This window comes from Folsomia candida, unplaced genomic scaffold (assembly GCF_002217175.1).
Source record: "Folsomia candida strain VU population unplaced genomic scaffold, ASM221717v1 Fcan01_Sc031, whole genome shotgun sequence".
Lineage (NCBI taxonomy): Eukaryota > Metazoa > Arthropoda > Collembola > Entomobryomorpha > Isotomidae > Folsomia > Folsomia candida.
In genome coordinates this window covers 1,056,085-1,075,114 of record NW_019091223.1, presented here as the reverse complement: position 1 = coordinate 1,075,114, position 19,030 = coordinate 1,056,085, and the positions used below count along the sequence as shown (strand labels likewise).

The following is a 19,030-nucleotide window of genomic DNA, read 5'->3' as shown; positions in this document are numbered from 1 at the left end:
TAATTGCTGTTACTTACTTGAATATTAATATTTGGTATTTGTTGGATTTTATATTTTCCTGAGATTTCGTCATGGAAGATTTGAAGGCTACAAGGACTCCGTTTCGCAGGAAGTTCACTCGGACACTCAACGAATTGAAGATCATTTTGGATTCTGACAATCCAGATGAGGCGGAGGTCGAGGTGAAAATGGAACGGATGAAGGTGGCGATAGAAAACCTGCAGTTATCTGATGACAAGATTCTTGCTAAGATGCTGGCAGATAAGTGTTCGGAAGAAGAGTACCAAGCAGAGTACGACAGCATGGATAAGTACCGGGATGAGTGGTCGGACTTTTGTGTGAAAGTGCGTCGCGTTTTTCACCTGCCTGGGGTCCTGTCGGAATCCAAAGCCGGATCGTCGTCGCAGTCGACTACGTTAAAAAAGAATCGGACTTACAAGCTGCCCAAAATTGAAATTAAGAAGTTTGCAGGCGAAGTGACGGAATGGATTAGTTTTTGGTCACAATTCGAGAAGATACATTTAGATGAAGAACTCCACGATTGTGACAAATTTCAGTATCTTGTTCAATCCATGGTTCCTGGCTCCAAAGCTGCAAAACTTGTTGAAAGTTGGCCACAGTCTGCAAAGAATTATCCCAAAGTTATCGAGGCTATGCAGGACAGGTTTGGCGACAAAGTGCTACTCACTGAGGTGTATGTAAGGAAGCTGCAACAATTGGTCATCTCTAATGCTGGAAAGAAGAATGAAAATATCTCATTGGCGAGTATGTATGATGATCTCGAGTCCAATTTGAGAGGTCTCGAGTCCCTTGGAGTGACATTTAAAGAAAGTGCAGCGTTCCTCTATCCAATGATTGAATCAGGACTGCCAATTGAATTAGTGAAAGTGTGGCAGAGAAGTGCCTTGTCCGGATATGGAGACGAAGAAATTAAGCCGGTGGAGGAGAGACTGACTTGTCTCATGAAGTTCATCCGCGCGGAAGTTAAGGGAGCTCAGAGGCTCACATTCGTCATCCCATCGCAGAAACAGCCGGAAAAGGACAAGAAGAAAGATAATCATCGCGGTGAAGGGTATCACAAGAGCGACGTCGCAACAGCAGCTGGGTTATTCAGTGGGCACAGTTCAACTTGTATTTTTTGTGACAAGAATCACGCCAGTGTTGACTGTTGGCGAGGACCTCAGATGACCATGAAAGAGAAGAATGGCAGAGTGAAGGACAGAAAGTGTTGCTATAAGTGCTTAAGGTCCGGTCATTTTTCAAGCAACTGTAAAGCAAAGTTAAAGTGCATCATTTGTTCAAGACAACATGTGGTGGTAATGTGTCCGGAAGTCGCCCAGAAGGCCCAAGAGCAGGAGGCGAGACCGGTCGACAGAGAAGAAATAAGAGGTGGTGCCCCATCAGCAATGACAAGCCATGAATGTGCAGGGGACGTCTTATTACAAACGCTGCTAGTTCGGATCTACAACAATGATAAGAGCAGATACCGTGTGGCGCGTCTTGTATTTGATAACGGGAGTCAAGGGTCAAGTGTTCGTCGCGACACAGCAGAAGCATTAAGATTGGAGCCGGTAGGGGAAGTATGGTCAAGAAAGGTTCTCTTCGGCGGCCAGTTAACTGAAAGACGGCGACACAACCGACTCCGTGTAACATTATCCAGCCCGGACGGAAATACTCAACGAGATTTGGAAGTCTTGGACGAACCAGAAATTTGTGGCCGACTTCGCAGAATCCCAAAAGGTCCGTGGTTAGAAGAATTAGCACAGAACCGGATAATGCTGAGTGACATGAAGTCACAGAATCCAGAAATTGAAGTCCTGGTGGGAAGTGACTATTTTGGGCAACTAATGACAGGAAGAGTTGTTCAGTTGGCGTGTGGGCTGACCGCTATGGAGTCAGTCTTCGGATGGACCTTGAGTGGAAAATTACCAGCGGGTTATCATTCAACAGCAATGTTACACTTGTCCAGCGCCCTTATGTCTTGCCAGTCGTCCGTGTCGGAACTTTGGAGTCTGGAGACTTTAGGAATTATGGATCCTGTCGATGTAAAGAATAAAGAAGATCAAGAATTGGAAACTAAAAAGCATTTCTTGAATACGGTAACAAGAACCGATGATGGTCGCTACTCGGTGAAATTGCCCTGGATTGGTGAGGCGCCCCCGATTCCAAGTAATAGAATGGTGGCGGAGAAGCGGCTGATGGCAGCAACAACAAAATTGAAGGCTGCAGATCAATATGATGTCTATGATGGAATTTTTAAGCAGTGGATAGAAGAAGGGATCGTCGAGGAGGTGAGTGGCGAGGACTTGCAAGAAAATGGAAAATTAGTCCACTACCTGCCTCATCGCCCGGTCTTCAAACCGGACAGTTTGACCACGCCCGTGCGCCCAGTTTTCGACGCATCGTGCAAGATGTCAAGAAATCCATCGCTAAATGAATGTTTGCAAAAAGGCCCGAATTTATTGGAGTTAATTCCATCGATTTTAATGCGGTTCCGGGAAAGAAGAATTGGAGTCATCTCGGATATTCGCAAGGCTTTCCAGATGATCGCGGTGGATCCTGCGGACCGTGACTTTCTTCGTTTTCTCTGGTGGGAAAGTCCAGGGAGAAAAGAATTCAAGGTGCTGAGGCATTCAAGAGTAGTATTTGGAGTGAATTGTAGCCCGTTTCTACTTGCAGCAGTAATAGAATATCATTTGAAGAGTGCAAGTCGAGAATATTCTGCTGTGGCGTTAAAACTACTCCAATCTCTCTACGTCGACAACTGTGTGACGTCCGTGGATACTATGGAAGAATATGAAGAATTTAAGGAGAAGTCAGTTCATCTTTTGGAGGATGCCAAGATGGATCTTCGCCAGTGGGAGGTCAGTTCTGCGGAAGGATCGTCCCAACCTTTGACAACTGTGCTGGGGCTCAAGTGGAATAAGAATGAAGATATTTTGAAGGTTGAGATTCCACGTGAAGAGCTGCCAGTAAGAATTTCGAAACGTGTGGTGCTGTCGCAAGTGCAGAAGATTTATGACCCGTTGGGATTTCTCAGCCCTGCGACATTGATCCCAAAGTTATTACTGCAGAAAATATGGAAGGAGAAGTCATCGTGGGATGCAGAACTGGAAGAAGATGTGAAGAAGGAGTTCTTGGAATGGTGGAGCGAGGTCCCTGATTTGGACAACATTCACATTCCTCGACATGTTTGTGCATCTCGTCAGGAGAGATGTCAAATCCACACATTTTCGGATGCTAGTCAGTTTGCATACGCTGCGATTGTCTTTCTTCGTGTGGACCTGGGGGACGAAGTATCAGTGCAACTGATTCAGACAAAATCAAGAGTTGCCCCCATCAAGAAGGTCACAATCCCTCGACTTGAATTACTTGGTTGTACAATTGCAAGTCGTTTAACAGCATCAGTCAAGAAAGCCTTATCTATGGAGGATGTGCCCACTTATTTTTGGAGTGATTCGACCACTGCCATCGCATGGATTCGGCGTAACGACGAGTGGGGTACTTTTGTTGGGAACAGAGTCAAGGAGATTTGCACCTTAAGTCAGCCGAAGCAGTGGTCCCATGTTCCAGGTGGAATTAACCCTGCAGATTTGCTGTCGCGTGGTTGTTCGCCGTCGAAATTAGTGGAATCTCGTTGGTGGGAGGGACCAGATTGGCTTAAGGGTCCGGCTGAAAATTGGCCAGCGCATACCGAAAAGCTGGATGAAAATGCAATCAATTTTGAAAAGAAGAAGGCTTTTATGAGTTCCGTGGAGACAGTCGATGCATGGTATGTGAAGCGTTATTCAAGCTATATGAAGAATATTCGCCACATTGCCTACCTCCTTCGATTTGGCGACAAATGCAGAAAAAGGAGCAGTGAAAATGGAAAACTAACGAAGGAGGAAATAAATCGTGCCGAAGTGACCTTGGTGCAGTTGGTGCAACGAGAAGAATTTCCAATGGATCAGAAAGTAATTTGTGGACTCCGTGTGGTCAAGAATATTGATGGAATTCTCTGCGTGAAGACCAAGCTGCTGAATAGGATGGATTCAGAACACTTCCGGTTGCCGATTTTAATGCCAAATGATCATCCCATGGTGGAGCAACTTATTAGATGGAGTCATGCTATCAACGGGCATGCTGGGGTCCAGTTTCTTATGGGATCGCTCAGAGAGAGTTTTTGGATTATTCAAGCAAGGAAAGCAATTAGAAGAGTTATTGGGAAGTGCGTGACGTGTCGCCGTTTTACTGCCAAATCGGGAAATGTGACGGAGGCAGCATTGCCAGAAAATCGTGTGAAGACCGCAGCAGTTTTTCAAATCACGGGAGTGGATTTAGCAGGTCCGCTCACTCTGACCGACGGGTCGAAGACTTGGTTCGTGATTTTTACGTGTGCAGTCTACCGTGCAATCCATCTGGAGTTGGTGACATCGATCAGCACTGATTCGTTTTTGTTGGCGTTGTTTCGCTTCGTGAGTAGACGTGGTCGACCCACCACAATCTACAGCGACAACGGGACGAACTTTGTCGGAGCGGACAATTTGTTCCGAAAATTGGATTGGAAGAGGATTGAAGCCGAATCCCAAGTTCAAAGGATTCAGTGGCTGTTCAACCCCCCTACAGCAAGCTGGTGGGGAGGATTTTGGGAGCGGCTGATCAGAAATGTTAAAGATTTATTGAAACGTGTCCTGGGTCATAAGAAATTGAACTACGATCAGCTTCTCACATGTCTTTGCGAAGTGGAAGCTGTCGTGAACGGAAGACCCTTAACCTTTGTAAATGAGGACCAAGACGACCTCATCCCACTAACACCGGCTATGTTTATTCAAGATATAACTGTGACGGAATTTCCGGAAGTAGCGGTTTTGGATGGGAGTGGTCTGAGGAGGCAGTATGAAAAACTGAAGACGTTGCGAGTGCAACTGCGAAATCGTTTCCGAAAGGAATATCTTGCACTTTTGGTCCATAAGGGCAAGATGAAGAAAGAGCATAAGTTGGAAGTTGGAGATCTTGTTCTCATCGGTGCGGATAATAAGAAGCGTTTGGACTGGCCAATGGGAAGAATTGTGGACTTCCTCGGAAAGGATCAAGCCCGCGTGGCGAAAGTTAAGACGATGGGAGGAATGTTCCTGCGACCCATTCAACGTGTCTTTATCCATTGGAGATCTCATCATCGAAGGAATTGCCAGCAGTGACACCAGAGGTCACGAAGACTGCCAGATTGGACAAGGAGTCTGCGGTGCAAAAGTTGAAAGAAACTGAGCCGGGGATAGCTACCCGATTTGGACGTAAAGTGAGAAGACCAGTGAATTAAAGTGTCAAAAGTTAAAGTTATAATTCATGTATTTGTATAAAATTATCTGGTTTTCTTTTGTTCGTTTCCTCACGAAAGAAAAGGTGGAGGATGTAGAATTTAGTATAAGGTTTCATAAGTAATGATATTTTGTAGTTGTATGAAAATGCCTTTATTTCTTTGTATTGTAATTGAGTGTCTCATAACCTCGTGATTTTGAGTTTTCCGGTTCTCTTGGGCTTGGGCCACTATTTTTTCTGTTGCTGTGTGAGTGAATAATTGTATGGATTATTCTTGGGTTTGAGTTGGTCATGAGAAGTCATGTAAAATTAATGTTCCAACGAATTAATTGATTCTAATTAAATAAAGTGGTTTAGTAAATGTAATTGGCTTTACTAGTTCCAGCTTTGATTTTAAAGTAAAGAATCGCAAGAATCATAAGTCACGAGAAGAGTTTTAAAGTCATACACCGCATTCCACTCGGCAATTTTTAAGTGAGGACTTATCTACGGGTAGTAGGTCTGCTCCCTCAACATATATTAAGTTTTACATAAGTAAAAACGTGATAAGGCAATCAATACATTTCTGCCAAATAACAAAGGATGTCAATTTATCGAAGAATCCGCCATCACCCAACAATAATTTTGAAGGGGGCAGGAATTGATAAATTGCAAGTCCCATTTCGTGTATTTGCCATTTTTGACGAGGTGAATAAAATCAACGGACTTTATATATGGGTAGGAGACAATTTTAAAAATTCCATGAATAATAAGGAAGAAATCGAATGCAACAATCGAGAATAGAATAACAACTGGCAATGGAACAATATCGGCGGAGCTAATTACTACGTATAGGGCAATACTCCCACATATCATTACAGCACCGGTCACTATAGCCATAGCCGGGTAATAGAAAGCAAAGTTATGGAAATTTGATAACAATTGCAACGTTCTATACTCTTTTAACGCGATGCATCTGTTATTCCTGCGATTTCTGTAATAAAAATAAAATAAACCATTAAACGCATGTAGCTAAGGTGAAAAACCGACTTTGGGGTTCTACACATGCACGATAAATTTGCTGAGAATAATAAATATTAAGCTACCTTCCCATCATGGTGATGAGTAATAGCTTTATTTCCACCGGATACAAGAGCATTAACATAATTACAAAAGATACAATGCCTGTAATAATAGTCCACGTGTACCACTCAAAGAAGCCAACACCGGTCCTAAAAAGAAATCCAAAACCACCATCATCCCCCCAAGATTGACAAGCCGAGAAGATCAGTCCGCTTATGATGGGGGGCATGCAGGGTCGGATAAGACTCAAAACAAATATTGCCACGGGAACCACACCTATAGAAACTGTTACACATGCCGCCAAAAATAGAAAGTAACTTGTTACCCCGCTAGGTTTAGTTGTTCCCCCTAAAATTAAATTAATTATTGGGGAACATTAATTTCCTTAGGAAAACCTTAAACCAAATTACCATTCCTTCCATCTAGATTGTATTCTATCGACATTGACGAATTAAGAATAATGACGGACTCTCGTCGTATTCAGATGATGTGACAAATACCATATGCCATTGCACCGAATAGTATCACACAATACGTCATTAAAACAAATTCCCAATTCGCTACGGAATTATATTTGTTAAACCATTGAACTTTAAACCAGTCAAGGCACATGATTAAATGTAAAAGAATTGAAGACATGGCAAGAAATGGGAATAAGTGTAAAATAGAGCCTGAATTATAAGGTCTCAACATTTGTTTTTTTATGGTTATGGTAAATTGCTTCATAATGAGACAAATTTTGGAGAGGAAGAGGATTAATGGGATGTAGGTTTCTACATGGGAAAGGTGCCTTAGGTATTTTAGCTGGATGATCGAGCTACACATCGTAAGCTTAGGGTAATAAAGGTCTGTCTATTTGAATGGGAAGGTATGAAATAAGGACTTAGGTGAGAAAAGCACTTAAAGGGTCTGAAATCCGTAGCCTACGTTCTTGTCAATCTTTAAGGCTTCGCAAGTTTGTGTAAAGTATTTTATTCAGTTAGATTATCCGACTTTTGGAAAGAATGTTTTAACCAGAGTGTTTGAAATACTGTAGATTAGCATTTTTGATTAAATAAAATTCCTGAAATTGTATGGCGTCCTGCACCGTATGAAGCGTGGGAACCGACTTCACCAAGAGAACGAGTACTAGACCGAACACATGCACCTTAAAGAAACGGAATTACATGTCGACTTGGATTAAGGATTAATTTGTCCCCAAACCAAAATCTCTCTCTCCCATCTTTAATCTAGGATTAACTATAAGCTCTGAATATTTTATGAACCTGAACGGCCTCGTGTAGGTTTTGAAACGTAGATACATACATACAGCCGTAGCTTGAGGTATATAATTGCAAATGAGAGAGGTAAGCAAACTTTATGAAAGAAATTGGAAATGAAATATGACTAATCAAAATTTTGAGTAAAAATTTGACATGAGTTAACATTCTGAACGGCTTTATATCGGTTATAAAAGGTACCCAACCAACATACATACAGCCGAAATAAGTGCAATTGTAATAGTAATACATGGACAAATGTGTAGATACAAATTTAATTCTCGAAAGAAATTGAAATCTAGAAATCGAAATCTCTAATAACAATTTTTAAAAATAGTCCAATCTTGAATTGGAATGAAATAAAATACAAATTAGTTCTTGAATAAAAAATTATATAAATCTACATATGTAAAGGTTTTAAAAAAATGATTGCTTTAAAATTTTATTATTGGTACTTTTACCTTATGCTTGCTTTTATTTTATTTTTATACTCTCCCTTTTTCCTTAATATTTCTGAAAACTTTGTCAAATTTAAGAAATATTTGGATATGAAGAATGCTTGATAACTAACGTCGGATGATCCCGTGCCGGTAGGCAGTACCAAAATTAAGTAAAGTAACAATGCAACGACGGTGTATGTAAGGCGTGACTCCCAGATTTGTTTGAAATTTTGTGTAATTATGTAGTCCAAGTCAATACAACCAATGTGTCTAGACGAGTTTGTGCTATGGTTGGGATTTTTCAAAATACTTATTTGAGGTAAAAGTTGAAAAACTGGGTGATTATTACCAAACGGACGAAGCAAACTCCACTCGCATTCCGCTGGAAGGAATAAATCGTCCGTTTGTCAACTTCGCCCTCAATATTTTCATAAATTCCAACCATAGCACAATCTGCTTCAAAAAACGTGGGTTGTATTGAATCGGGGCTGCATATTTCCAAAATTTTCAAAATCAGAGCGGTACACTTTACACCATCGCATTGTAAGATGCAAAGAGCTACTAAAATTTTAAAATCGCAAATCGTTTATTAGGCTAGTTTGGCTTTAAGTTATTACGCTCATCTTCTCCAATTGTCATCTGTGTCTGCGCCTAGCGCAGCGTGCCCCCGTGTATTAAACCTTGGCTGTTGAGATGAAGCTGGAAATTAATTAATTACGAATGAATTAATAATTATCAATTTTTCTTATCAGTAGTAATTTAATAATTTAAAGATCTGAAGATCTGATTACCGGAACTTGTACTTTGCTGACGGCTAATCGGGTCTTTATGCTCCCTTCCCACGAATTCCTCATTATTGTTGTTAAACCACAAATTATACGGAAAAGTCGACCAGGATTGATACTCCGGTTCTCGTAGCTTTGATCGGAACGTGCCACCTGGAAAGTTGTATTCTTTTCCTACCTGGAAAATTTCCCATATTTTAAACACATTTTTAGCCGGAAAATTAAATTCTTACCAGATTATGAAATGTTAAATTTTATGCGCCACTTTCTGCGAATATTTCTTGGCAAATTGTTACTGAGTCAATCTTATTAAGCTTTTTTTTGCAAATATTGCTATCGTTACTACAAAAATTTAGAACTCACCTCATACCGATTTTTTGCTACTTGGTAAGACTTTCCGATCGCTAAAGCCACCATAATCGTCACCCCGTCATCCTGCGTAAGCATGACGCGAAGATACGGCGTTTGGCGAGCAGCCTGCAAAACTTTGTCTTCAATAAGCCAAACTTTTGCGGAGAAGGGAGAACTGAAAAATTTCAAATTAATGAAAATAATGTTCGAACTTTTGGAAGAATTATAAATACATATTTATGACAATTAGTAAACCCCATTTTTTTCTTAAAAAACGGAATACACAATTTAAAAAATGTCGTCATTTTGAAAAGTAAACCCCCCTCCGTATTATAAATTCATAACTACATACAGGGTGGTTTAAAAGTCAGGTTACAATGGAACATTTTTCAATGGGAAAAATTCGTAGATTTCCATTAGTTACGGATTTGGGATTGAGATTTTTATTAATTGTTATCAAAACTTATGCAACACTGATGACAAAATTCTTAAAATATTGAATTTCAGAGGCAAAATTTCTGTAACTAATGGAGATTTGCGAATTTTTCCCATTGAAAAATTTTCCATTGTAACCTGACTTTTAAACCACCCTGTACATTCACAAAATCCGTCATAAATTTAACTCTTAATCAAGTCAAATACACTCTACATAGGTTACTGAATTTTGAAATTATGAGTGCATCCAATTTTCAATACGGTTGCATTATTTTTAAGAGTGTACGTTAATATGTACAAATGTCTACATTAGGATTTGCATGGAAATCACTTACTCAATCGGTCCCTCAGATTGGACTTGATCAAACGTAAAGTTTCCGGAGGCTGTCATATTTCTGTGCTTTGTTAGACAAAGTAAATATGTATGGACTATGTAACTTCTTTAATTTGATGGATGTATACTTATTTATGTTTGAATTGATATTAACATATGTATGTAAATACTATTTTATGTTAATTTTAAGTATTACTTTTGTATTAATTGTGACTGATTAAACTGTAGGTGATCATGTATGTTGTAAAGTGTAAACTGAAATGAAGATCATCTGACTTGTCGAGGTCGCCGACTTGCAGTGGAAAGGGGACCATAATATTTGTATGTGCTCACATATGTACGTACATAAATACAAACTTAAATATAGAATGTGCTGGTGAGGAAGGAAAAAGGGTCGATTTTGTGGATTCGACCGGCTTCAACGTAAAAGTTTAATGGTTGGGCTAAATATGTAGGATATCTTGGCAAAGTCGCTCACTTATTTCTACCCTTTGCTGCTAACCCTTTTCTTAGAATTTTGGGCAGGAACTTTGTTAAAAATATGCGTATGGGGGCGTCCATATATTACGTCATCAAAACGGTCGGTGGTTGGATTTGGCTCAACTATGTTACCCATGTTAAGCGTACACTGAAAATAAGGTAGTAATGAATCATTACCATGCGGAATGACTATGTGGCTCTACCACGTCGGTTACGATTTGCCGTAGAAATGGTAATAATAAGTTCAGGGAATAGCCCTTTGGCTTAGGGGATCGGGGGTGGAACTGTCACCACGCAGTCACACGTTCGATTCCTCTCTGTCCGGGAAGGTATTTGCTAATCCTACTCGGCTCGGTGTTAGTACGGGGTGGGTGCTCCTCTCATGGTTGGGTGAACCCGGCCAGACGGTCTGGCAATGCCAGAAAGGGGAGCCCTCACAGAGTCCGTTCTCTGTGAGAAGATCCAACTCATCGCCAGAGATATATGGTGAGAAGGAACCGTCACGGATTGAAAACCAGATGAGTTAATCTGATATCTAATGACGTTAAAGGATTATTTTCATTTCATTACATAGTCATTCCGCATGGTAATGATTCATTACTACCTTATTTTGAGTGTAGCATTAGCACCTAATTTTCCAACTGAAGGCACCCTCAACACTGAACTTGTCACTTCCTACGGATCAAACTCCGTCCTTGATTTAGTGCTCGGAATGTCATCCCCGAGTGGATTTACTACAACTGCCCCACGCCTCCACCTTGGATAAACTCCCCTTGTGACACGGTAAACATGAAATCATGCGATGAAGCTATTTGAAAATTGATAGATACACTGTAAAGCATCCGGTAGAGTCACATGTGTTCTTTGTAGTGGTATTGATTTGGTAATAATTCCTTACCGGATTGGTTATAGTTTGATTCTGAGTGGTAGCGATTTAATTACCACAACATTACTACGCCGTAACGATCGGTATTACCGATGCCGGTAGAGTCATATATGTACTCCGCCCGGAAGTAATTCATAATGATTCAATACCTGTTGCCTAAGAGTGTACATATGTAGTTAGATAATTGTTGAACATATTTGTGATTTTGGTAGTTAAAATATTTTGGGTGACTTTTTGTTTTTCTCATCGCTATAATTTTCGATGTACAGCTCCAGCATTTATAACACAATTTAATTCGCATTTCAAACCAATAACGTTGCCTTGCTGTTTGTTAATCCTACAAGTTTCGAAATTGGAAATATATAACTCACAATGCGATGGTGTGAAGTGTAACCCTCCGATTTGGTTGAAATTTCAAAATTACGTGTCCATGTCAATACAACCAACATTTCTTTAGGCAGTTTGTGCGATGGTGAGAATTTGTCATAATATCTGTATATGAGGTTAAAATTGAAAAATGTGCTATTCTTAACACGGGAAGTTGAGTTTGCTTCCCCGCGTGCGAAAAATCGCTCGTTTTTCAACTTTAACCTCAAATATTTTGCCAAATTCTGACCTTCGCACAAACTGCCTGAAGAAACGTTGGTTGTATTAATTGATATGGACCGCATAATTTCAAAATTTCAACCAAATCGGAGGGCTACACTTCACACCATCGCATTGTTAGTAATTATTGTATTACAAAGAGTTTTAGTGAAAAAGTTTGCTTTATTTGTCAAAATTTTGAATGCTACCTGCCATTAATTATCTATCAATGAATCTAAAAGAAGATGAGAAACTTATCAAAATATTTTTTTTAGTCAGTGATTAGTTATTGAAAATCCATAAAAACTGTTTATTTAGGACCTTTCATTCATTACGACTTTTTGAAGTGATATTATTTTAATAGATTAAGTTATTACCAACAAATTTTCTAAAAACATACAAATTTCTCGTTATGTTTTTAACGTGTGAATTTTACGACAATGATTAACCAATTCTGTAAAAGTGAAAAATTTCGTGCCGCAGAAATAACATTCTTTTTTCTTCACACCATCGTGCACCCGTTTGACGTGTTGTTGAAGGTTGGACCTGGAAAAAGTAGTGTGTTGGCATTTGTCACATGACAAACGTGGCACATCGTCAGTTCTATGGTTGGATACCATGTGAGACTTCAAGCCGGCTGGGGTCGTCAGTATCTTGGGACAACTTGGGCACTCATAGTTCACCGGATTTCCATGGATATCCTTCATGTGACGCGCGAGTGTAGATTTTGCCACAAAGTTTCGTGAACACAAGGCACATTTAAAAATCTTCCGGGCAGATTTGTCCAGGTGGGTTTTCTAGAACAAGATTGCGAATTATGTAAATGCAGGCACGATAACTAAGTAAAAAGGCTTGAAAAGCTAAACTTGTGGCGAATTAGTCTAAAATAAACCGTAGTAACGTTAGAATTAGCTCACCCTGTAATAATGATTTGGTTATAACTTGCCCCAAAGGTGCAGAAAAATGCAACAAAATAGATCAATAATTTTTATTCAATATTGCACCACTGGTGCAGAAAAATCCAACAAAGTAGATCAATAATTTTTATGCAATAGTGCACCAATGGTGCAGAAAAATCCAACAAAGTAGATCAATAATTTTTATGCAATAGTGCACCAATGGTGCAGAAAAATCCAACAAAGTAGATCAATAATTTTTATGCAATATTGCACCAATGGTGCAGAAAAATCCAACAAAGTAGATCAATAATTTTTATGCAATATTGCACCAATGGTGCAGAAAAATCCAACAAAGTAGATCAATAATTTTTATGCAATATTGCACCAATGGTGCAGAAAAATCCAACAAAGTAGATCAATAATTTTTATGCAATATTGCACCAATGGTGCAGAAAAATCCAACAAAGTAGATCAATAATTTTTATGCAATATTGCACCAATGGTGCAGAAAAATCCAACAAAGTAGATCAATAATTTTTATGCAATATTGCACCAATGGTGCAGAAAAATCCAACAAAGTAGATCAATAATTTTTATGCAATATTGCACCAATGGTGCAGAAAAATCCAACAAAGTAGATCAATAATTTTTATGCAATATTGCACCAATGGTGCAGAAAAATCCAACAAAGTAGATCAATAATTTTTATGCAATAGTGCACCAATGGTGCAGACCAATTAAACAATATAGCTCAATAATTATTATGCATCGAGGAAAGTCCAAATATTCTGCATCACTGATGCAGATTATCCTACCAACGATCAACGATAATTTTGAAAAATTTATGTCAAAATTGTCTAATAAACTCCGCCGAGTAGTATGCATTATTGGTGCGTTATGCATCCCATCCCCCAATTATTTCGCATCATTTGGTGTTACCGATTGTTAGATATCAACTGTGCTATTTATTTACTAAAAAATTCGATTCGCTTTGTTCAATACCAATGGTGCGCCTAACATATTCAATAATTGTCAAGGGGATTTTTAATTAGCATCAATTGATGCAAAAAGGTCGTTAACAGACAGACGGACAGACGGACAGACGGACAGACGGACGGACATGAGGAATTCAATAGCTCTCGTGCTACGCAGGGCGAGCTAATAAGTGTCAAATTTCATCTAAATCGGTGGTGCATTCAATTTAGCCCTAACTAATATGTAGGGAATGCTATAAGAAATCCAGTATATTGATATAATACCAAACGGAATTATACACTAAGAAAATGTAAATCCAGTATTTAAATGGGTCAATTTTATACCATCCAACGAAAATTTAGTTTATTCCAACCAAAATTAATAATTTGGCCAATAATGGAATGGGCAACGGGTTTAATTTTTGTGTCCAACGAAAATGTAAAAGCATCCGACCAAATTTTATATATCATATTAGTCTACTACCTATCATATTATTGACAGCATACATAAATGAATAGATATGGGTATGGATTTTATCATTCATCACTAACTCTCATTTGTTCCCAATTCTCATTCAACTTTTGTCAGACCATTCCTTATTATTCCGTAAAACTATTAACGAAAATGTCAGATTTTCAGCGACTAAATAATTATCATTCCGACTCTGACTCTGACACTTATCCAGGTTTTGTGATGGTTTCGCCAGAAGTCAGCTAATTGGGGCAATTTCTCTACATTTTGTTGAAAATGGGGGGAAGGTGGAGGGATCAAATTTCTTAAAATATGTTTTCGAGTCCGTGGTACATCCCCTCAATGGGATCCAGTTTAATGGAATCAATTAGACCTTTCAACCGGGCTCAGCACCAGCTCATAGTACGAAAAATGACCAAAGCGTGACTAAAAAAACAAATTGCGGACTTTTTCGCCACGTCGGAATGGTTATCCTCCTCGCTGGATTTGAATCCCCGGATTATGAAAAATGGTCAAAGTTAGTGGCAAAGGTGTGTTCTAAGCAGGCCCCGTTCTAGCCAATGTGTCGCCCTAGGCAAAAAGATAATTGCGCCCCTACGTTCTCGAGCCATAGCTATAGCTCGAGAACGATGCAAGTTAACATAGTAGGATGTAGATGGAGCGCCTATGCATAGGCGCTCGATGTACATCTAAGTATACAGTCGTACCGAAACTGGTACTAATTTCATTTACACAAATCAACATTTTAAAATAAGTTTAGTTAAATATGTTTGTATTTTTAATTCGTAAAAAATTGAATATTATTAAGGCACACAAGCCTAATCAAAATTTCTCACTTTTTGAGGCTTTGCTTATTCAAAACTAAATTCATATAAAAATGGATGGGTGAAAGTAAGGTTGTTATCTCCCGGTTCCACGCGATTATCATAGTTTTTGAGTTGTTCATACTAGGGCTGACAAATCCGTTCCCAATTTTCAAATCCGGATTTCGGATTATCCATTTATCTTGTGAATTACTTATTGTCATTATTTATGTCCTTGATATTTGAACGAATCAGATATGTAGATGTCAGATAGTAGAGTTATTAATTTCAATTGCAATCTCAGCTTTTTTAGAAGTTTCAATATTTCTGAAATTTTTCTGACGATGCAGGTAATTTCTGGGCATTTTTCTCAGTTCATGAACTGAAAAAAATTAGAATTTCAAATACCTAAGTGAGTTTGATGTCGGATATGATAAACTAACTATATTTGGAAATTTGAATGAATATCATGCTAATTTTTTTTAATTCACACTTCTCGCCAAGATTTGAATCTTTATATCGTAAATAAATATGAATCTTTAAGTTAGGGAAATCCGGATTCGTCTCTAAATGAGATCCGGATTTCGAAGTATCCGAAATCCGAAAAATCCGGGTTTTTCGAATTCGGAGTATCCGGATTTGTCAGTCCTAGTTCATACTCAGAAATAATCGGTCACATATTTTTTGGTTTTGTAGAATGTGGGGAATTGCGAATGTGTCGGAATTTTTTAAATCCAATGATAACAAAATATATACCAACCATACATATACATACCTGGATCTGATTCTAATTTTTCCAATTTCATCTGATTAAAAAAATCATCCCAATTTTTTGTGTAGAATTACCTGAAATTATAAAATTAATTTGCTAAATCTGGAAACTTTGATATGTTTATGCTACGAGCTTTTCTTTAACGACGCAAAAAAAGCATTAATTTGTGAAAATTGAAAGCAAGAAATTAATTTTTATAATTTCAGAGAAATAATTCAGAACACAAATTGTACATCTTTTTTAAAACGTGTAAAAATTTTATTTGATTTCGGCTGAAAATTAATTTACAAATTCCGCCACAGGCGAAAACATGCGCATTTTAGAAAGCGCAAAAATATGGGCCCGTTTATTTCTGATCGTTATTCTCAAATTAGTCCTGCCAAAATCGGAGATTACCACTTCACATTTCTGTAGGTGTTACGAACAAATTGCAGTTTATTATTAAAATTGCAAGTTCATCTGGCAGGATTATCAAGTTAAAATTTGAGAACAGTGCTGAAGAATACAATTTTGTACCACAGACTTCAGTTAAAGTCAGTTTTTTATGTTGTTTTCCATAACAGGTTATAAACTTCCACAAAGCCGTTTTTATCTAGTGTATAGGGGCGCCTGCCGGCGCCCCCAAATATCTGGCCCCCTAGGCGGTTGCCTAGCTCGCCTATACCTAAAACGGGGCCTGGTTCTAAGTCTTAGAAGTTTGGAAGCTTTACAAAAATCTTTCACCACGGAATGATACAATTTGTCCAGGAATTTAGTGCGTGCTTGAAGCAAAGACTGGAGGCAGGGTCTTCAGCGCCGCATTGATGCAGGGGGGGGGGGGGAAATTCCAAAAACCAAAAATTGTTTTCTACGCAGAAATTAACTGGCTTTCCAGTAAAATTTACTAGAAATTCGTAGCACAAAAACTGATGAAGCTACAGTGTTTCATTTCACTCCCAGTTACCTTTGGCATGCTATGTATACCTTCTTATTTATCGTAAAATTTGAAGCATAGACCGGATTTTTGCGTACTCCGTACGCCGGAGTACGCGTACTCCGTATTATGGAGTAAGCGGAGTACGGAGTACGGAGTACGCAAAATATCCGATCTATGATTTGAAGTACTTAAGGACAAGGAATTCGTTTATTTCTTATTTGGAAATTTAATTATTTTGTCGTGCATTTTAACAAAAGTTGTTGCAAAATAAATCAATTCGTTGCCCATTTCATAATTGGCGAAATTATTAATTTTGGTTGGATAAAGCTATATTTTCGTTGGACGGTTAAATTGGCACCCGTATTTAAATAATCCCAGTCGGTAGTTATACATACACACAACCTGTTCACCTTCATTCATTTGGGAGTAGCAATAATGTAAACCGGAATTTCGAAAGACAGAAAAAATTGATTTTGCTAAGCTTTGCACAGTTTGTAGAGCTCATTTTTTTAGCGCAATGGTCCCAATAATTTGGTTCAATTCCGCCCCGTGCTCCAGGGGGAGGGGGCGAAAATCCAAACACTGCAAACTGGGACACATTTCTCCATGATGGATAAAGATGCCGAGATGCTACTTTCACCAAAAGTATCCTAATTTGTTTTCTCTATAACCCGAATCGAGCATTTTTATAGATTCGAAAAAAAAATTCGATAAATAACTTATTTTGTGTGAAAATTTCAAGTCTCAAATGCCTGTATACGCTGCGTGGGTGGGTGTAAAAATCGAAAATTTTGTATCACGTAGTATACGGATGGTCCCTTACCTGGTGTGCTCTAAAATTTGACTGGTGTCTGTAGCTCCTGCTGCAGATTGAACACTTATAGTTTTTCTCGCCGGTGTGAATGGCAATGTGGTTTTCAAGGTTGGGCTTTTCCCTAAATTCTTTGCCACAGAGGGTGCACCCAAATCGGACAGGATTCGAGACATGTTCTTTTTGAAAGTGGTGGAAAGCGGTGCTTTCATGTTTAAAGATTTTAGCGCATCCTGTAAAGGTGCATGGAACTGGGGGTCGTGGGCACGTGTTGTGCATGCTTTTCACGTGTCTGGCAACGTCAACTTTTTCATGAAAGGATTTTCCACATCCTGCGAATGGACAGGGGCGTTGTCTTTCTCGCGGGGTGTGCATTCTGGTCACGTGTTCTTGAAGATGCGTTGTCCTGGCAAATTCGCGGTTGCATGTTTGGCAGCTGTTTTTGGCCATGTGGATTGAGTGATTTGAACTTTATCTCTACAAATTTCCTTAAATTATTTATTTATTTTGAATGGATGACGACGTTAATTAAAAGGATTCCAAAAGGAGGTCAGATCGGTCTTTTATCTAAATTCGTTGGTAGAGAGTATACAAAAAGAAAATATTTTTTTGAAAAAAAAATATTGGAATTTTTCAGTAAATTATTCGTGCAATTAGGAACGGGAATATAATTTTTGTATGATTTTTGTATTAATTTTTTACCTGGTTAGCCAGGCGGAATATGAAGAATTTTGTAACTGTATTTTAAACGTGAGGCACTGCCAATTTATAAATTTATTAATTATTATATATGTGCAATTAAATAGGTATTTCACTTATGTATAGTATGTAGCTTGTTAATTTAAGTCTAAATTAAATACCATTTATAATATTTTAGTTATTAATTCTGAGAACCCCAAGTCATGGGATTTAAGAATATGCAAATAAAAAATAAAGATACTTTTAAGCACTGGGAAGAATCTAGCCTGGAAGAAGGTTCCTAACTGTTTAACTCGTTGCCTAAATTTACTATAGGGCCAAAATCCGACCGTTTACTTTGGGAACGTCCATTTATTGCGTCCTCGAAGAGGTGTTCGACTGATTTTGCCTTGCACGTGTTAAGCGTAACACGGGTAGGATAGGGAAAGAGTGGATGATCAAAAAATCATAGTTTTTTGGAGACGTAATATATGGACGTTCCCTTTTTAAAAATATCCACTTGGCAAAATTAGGCAGAAAATGTATGCATTTGTCTGAAATTGGATTTTATATGTATGGATATGGTAGGGGGTCGTTCATAAGTTATGTAACACAAAAACCCGAATTTATATACCCCCCCCATTAACATAAAGCAAGATATCGTTAACATCTTGAACCCACTCCTCCCCACTTTAGTGACATAATTTATGGATGGCCCCTAAGGGTTAGTCCGTCTTGCGTTGATAATCTTGGGTTCATTTCCACTAATACTGGGTCACCATCGTTTCGA

The 19,030-nt window shown here is 38.6% G+C and overlaps 3 protein-coding genes across 3 annotated transcripts; 1 reads left to right on the top strand and 2 right to left on the bottom strand.

The window, feature by feature from the left end:
* Window positions 1-71: 71 nt before the first annotated feature.
* LOC110860307 lies at window positions 72-5,180 on the top strand. Its single transcript, XM_022109352.1, has one exon. The coding sequence runs from the start codon at window positions 72-74 to the stop codon at window positions 5,178-5,180; it is 5,109 nt and encodes a 1,702-aa protein (XP_021965044.1).
* Window positions 5,181-8,082: 2,902 nt separating this feature from the next.
* Window positions 8,083-10,249, bottom strand: LOC118439176. Its single transcript, XM_035860267.1, has 4 exons — window positions 9,966-10,249; window positions 9,208-9,370; window positions 8,851-9,022; window positions 8,083-8,758 (listed from the first exon to the last, which is right to left on the bottom strand). The coding sequence occupies exons 1-4, from the start codon at window positions 10,019-10,021 to the stop codon at window positions 8,679-8,681; spliced, it is 471 nt and encodes a 156-aa protein (XP_035716160.1). The 5' UTR covers window positions 10,022-10,249; the 3' UTR covers window positions 8,083-8,678.
* A 2,024-nt stretch (window positions 10,250-12,273) lies between these two features.
* On the bottom strand, window positions 12,274-18,123 carry LOC118439164 (oocyte zinc finger protein XlCOF19-like). Its single transcript, XM_035860251.1, has 2 exons — window positions 17,575-18,123; window positions 12,274-12,712 (listed from the first exon to the last, which is right to left on the bottom strand). The coding sequence occupies exons 1-2, from the start codon at window positions 18,010-18,012 to the stop codon at window positions 12,326-12,328; spliced, it is 825 nt and encodes a 274-aa protein (XP_035716144.1). The 5' UTR covers window positions 18,013-18,123; the 3' UTR covers window positions 12,274-12,325.
* Between the last annotated feature and the right edge of the window lie 907 nt (window positions 18,124-19,030).

What these genes read in the sequence shown, in the direction of transcription:
- LOC118439164 (XM_035860251.1), bottom strand. Translation starts at nt 18,012, where the DNA reads ATGGCCAAAAACAGCTGCCAAACATGCAACCGCGAATTTGCCAGGACA. An exon ending in CAAATTTTAGAGCACACCAG is followed by an intron (nt 12,713 to 17,574) that starts GTAAGGGACCAT and finishes ATCTTGTTCTAG; the next exon opens with AAAACCCACCTGGACAAATC.
- LOC118439176 (XM_035860267.1), bottom strand. Translation starts at nt 10,021, where the DNA reads ATGACAGCCTCCGGAAACTTTACGTTTGATCAAGTCCAATCTGAGGGA. An exon ending in CAATCTGAGGGACCGATTGA is followed by an intron (nt 9,371 to 9,965) that starts GTAAGTGATTTC and finishes GAAATTTTTCAG; the next exon opens with TTCTCCCTTCTCCGCAAAAG. An exon ending in TCAGCAAAGTACAAGTTCCG is followed by an intron (nt 8,759 to 8,850) that starts GTAATCAGATCT and finishes ATTAATTTCCAG; the next exon opens with CTTCATCTCAACAGCCAAGG.
- LOC110860307 (XM_022109352.1), top strand. Translation starts at nt 72, where the DNA reads ATGGAAGATTTGAAGGCTACAAGGACTCCGTTTCGCAGGAAGTTCACT.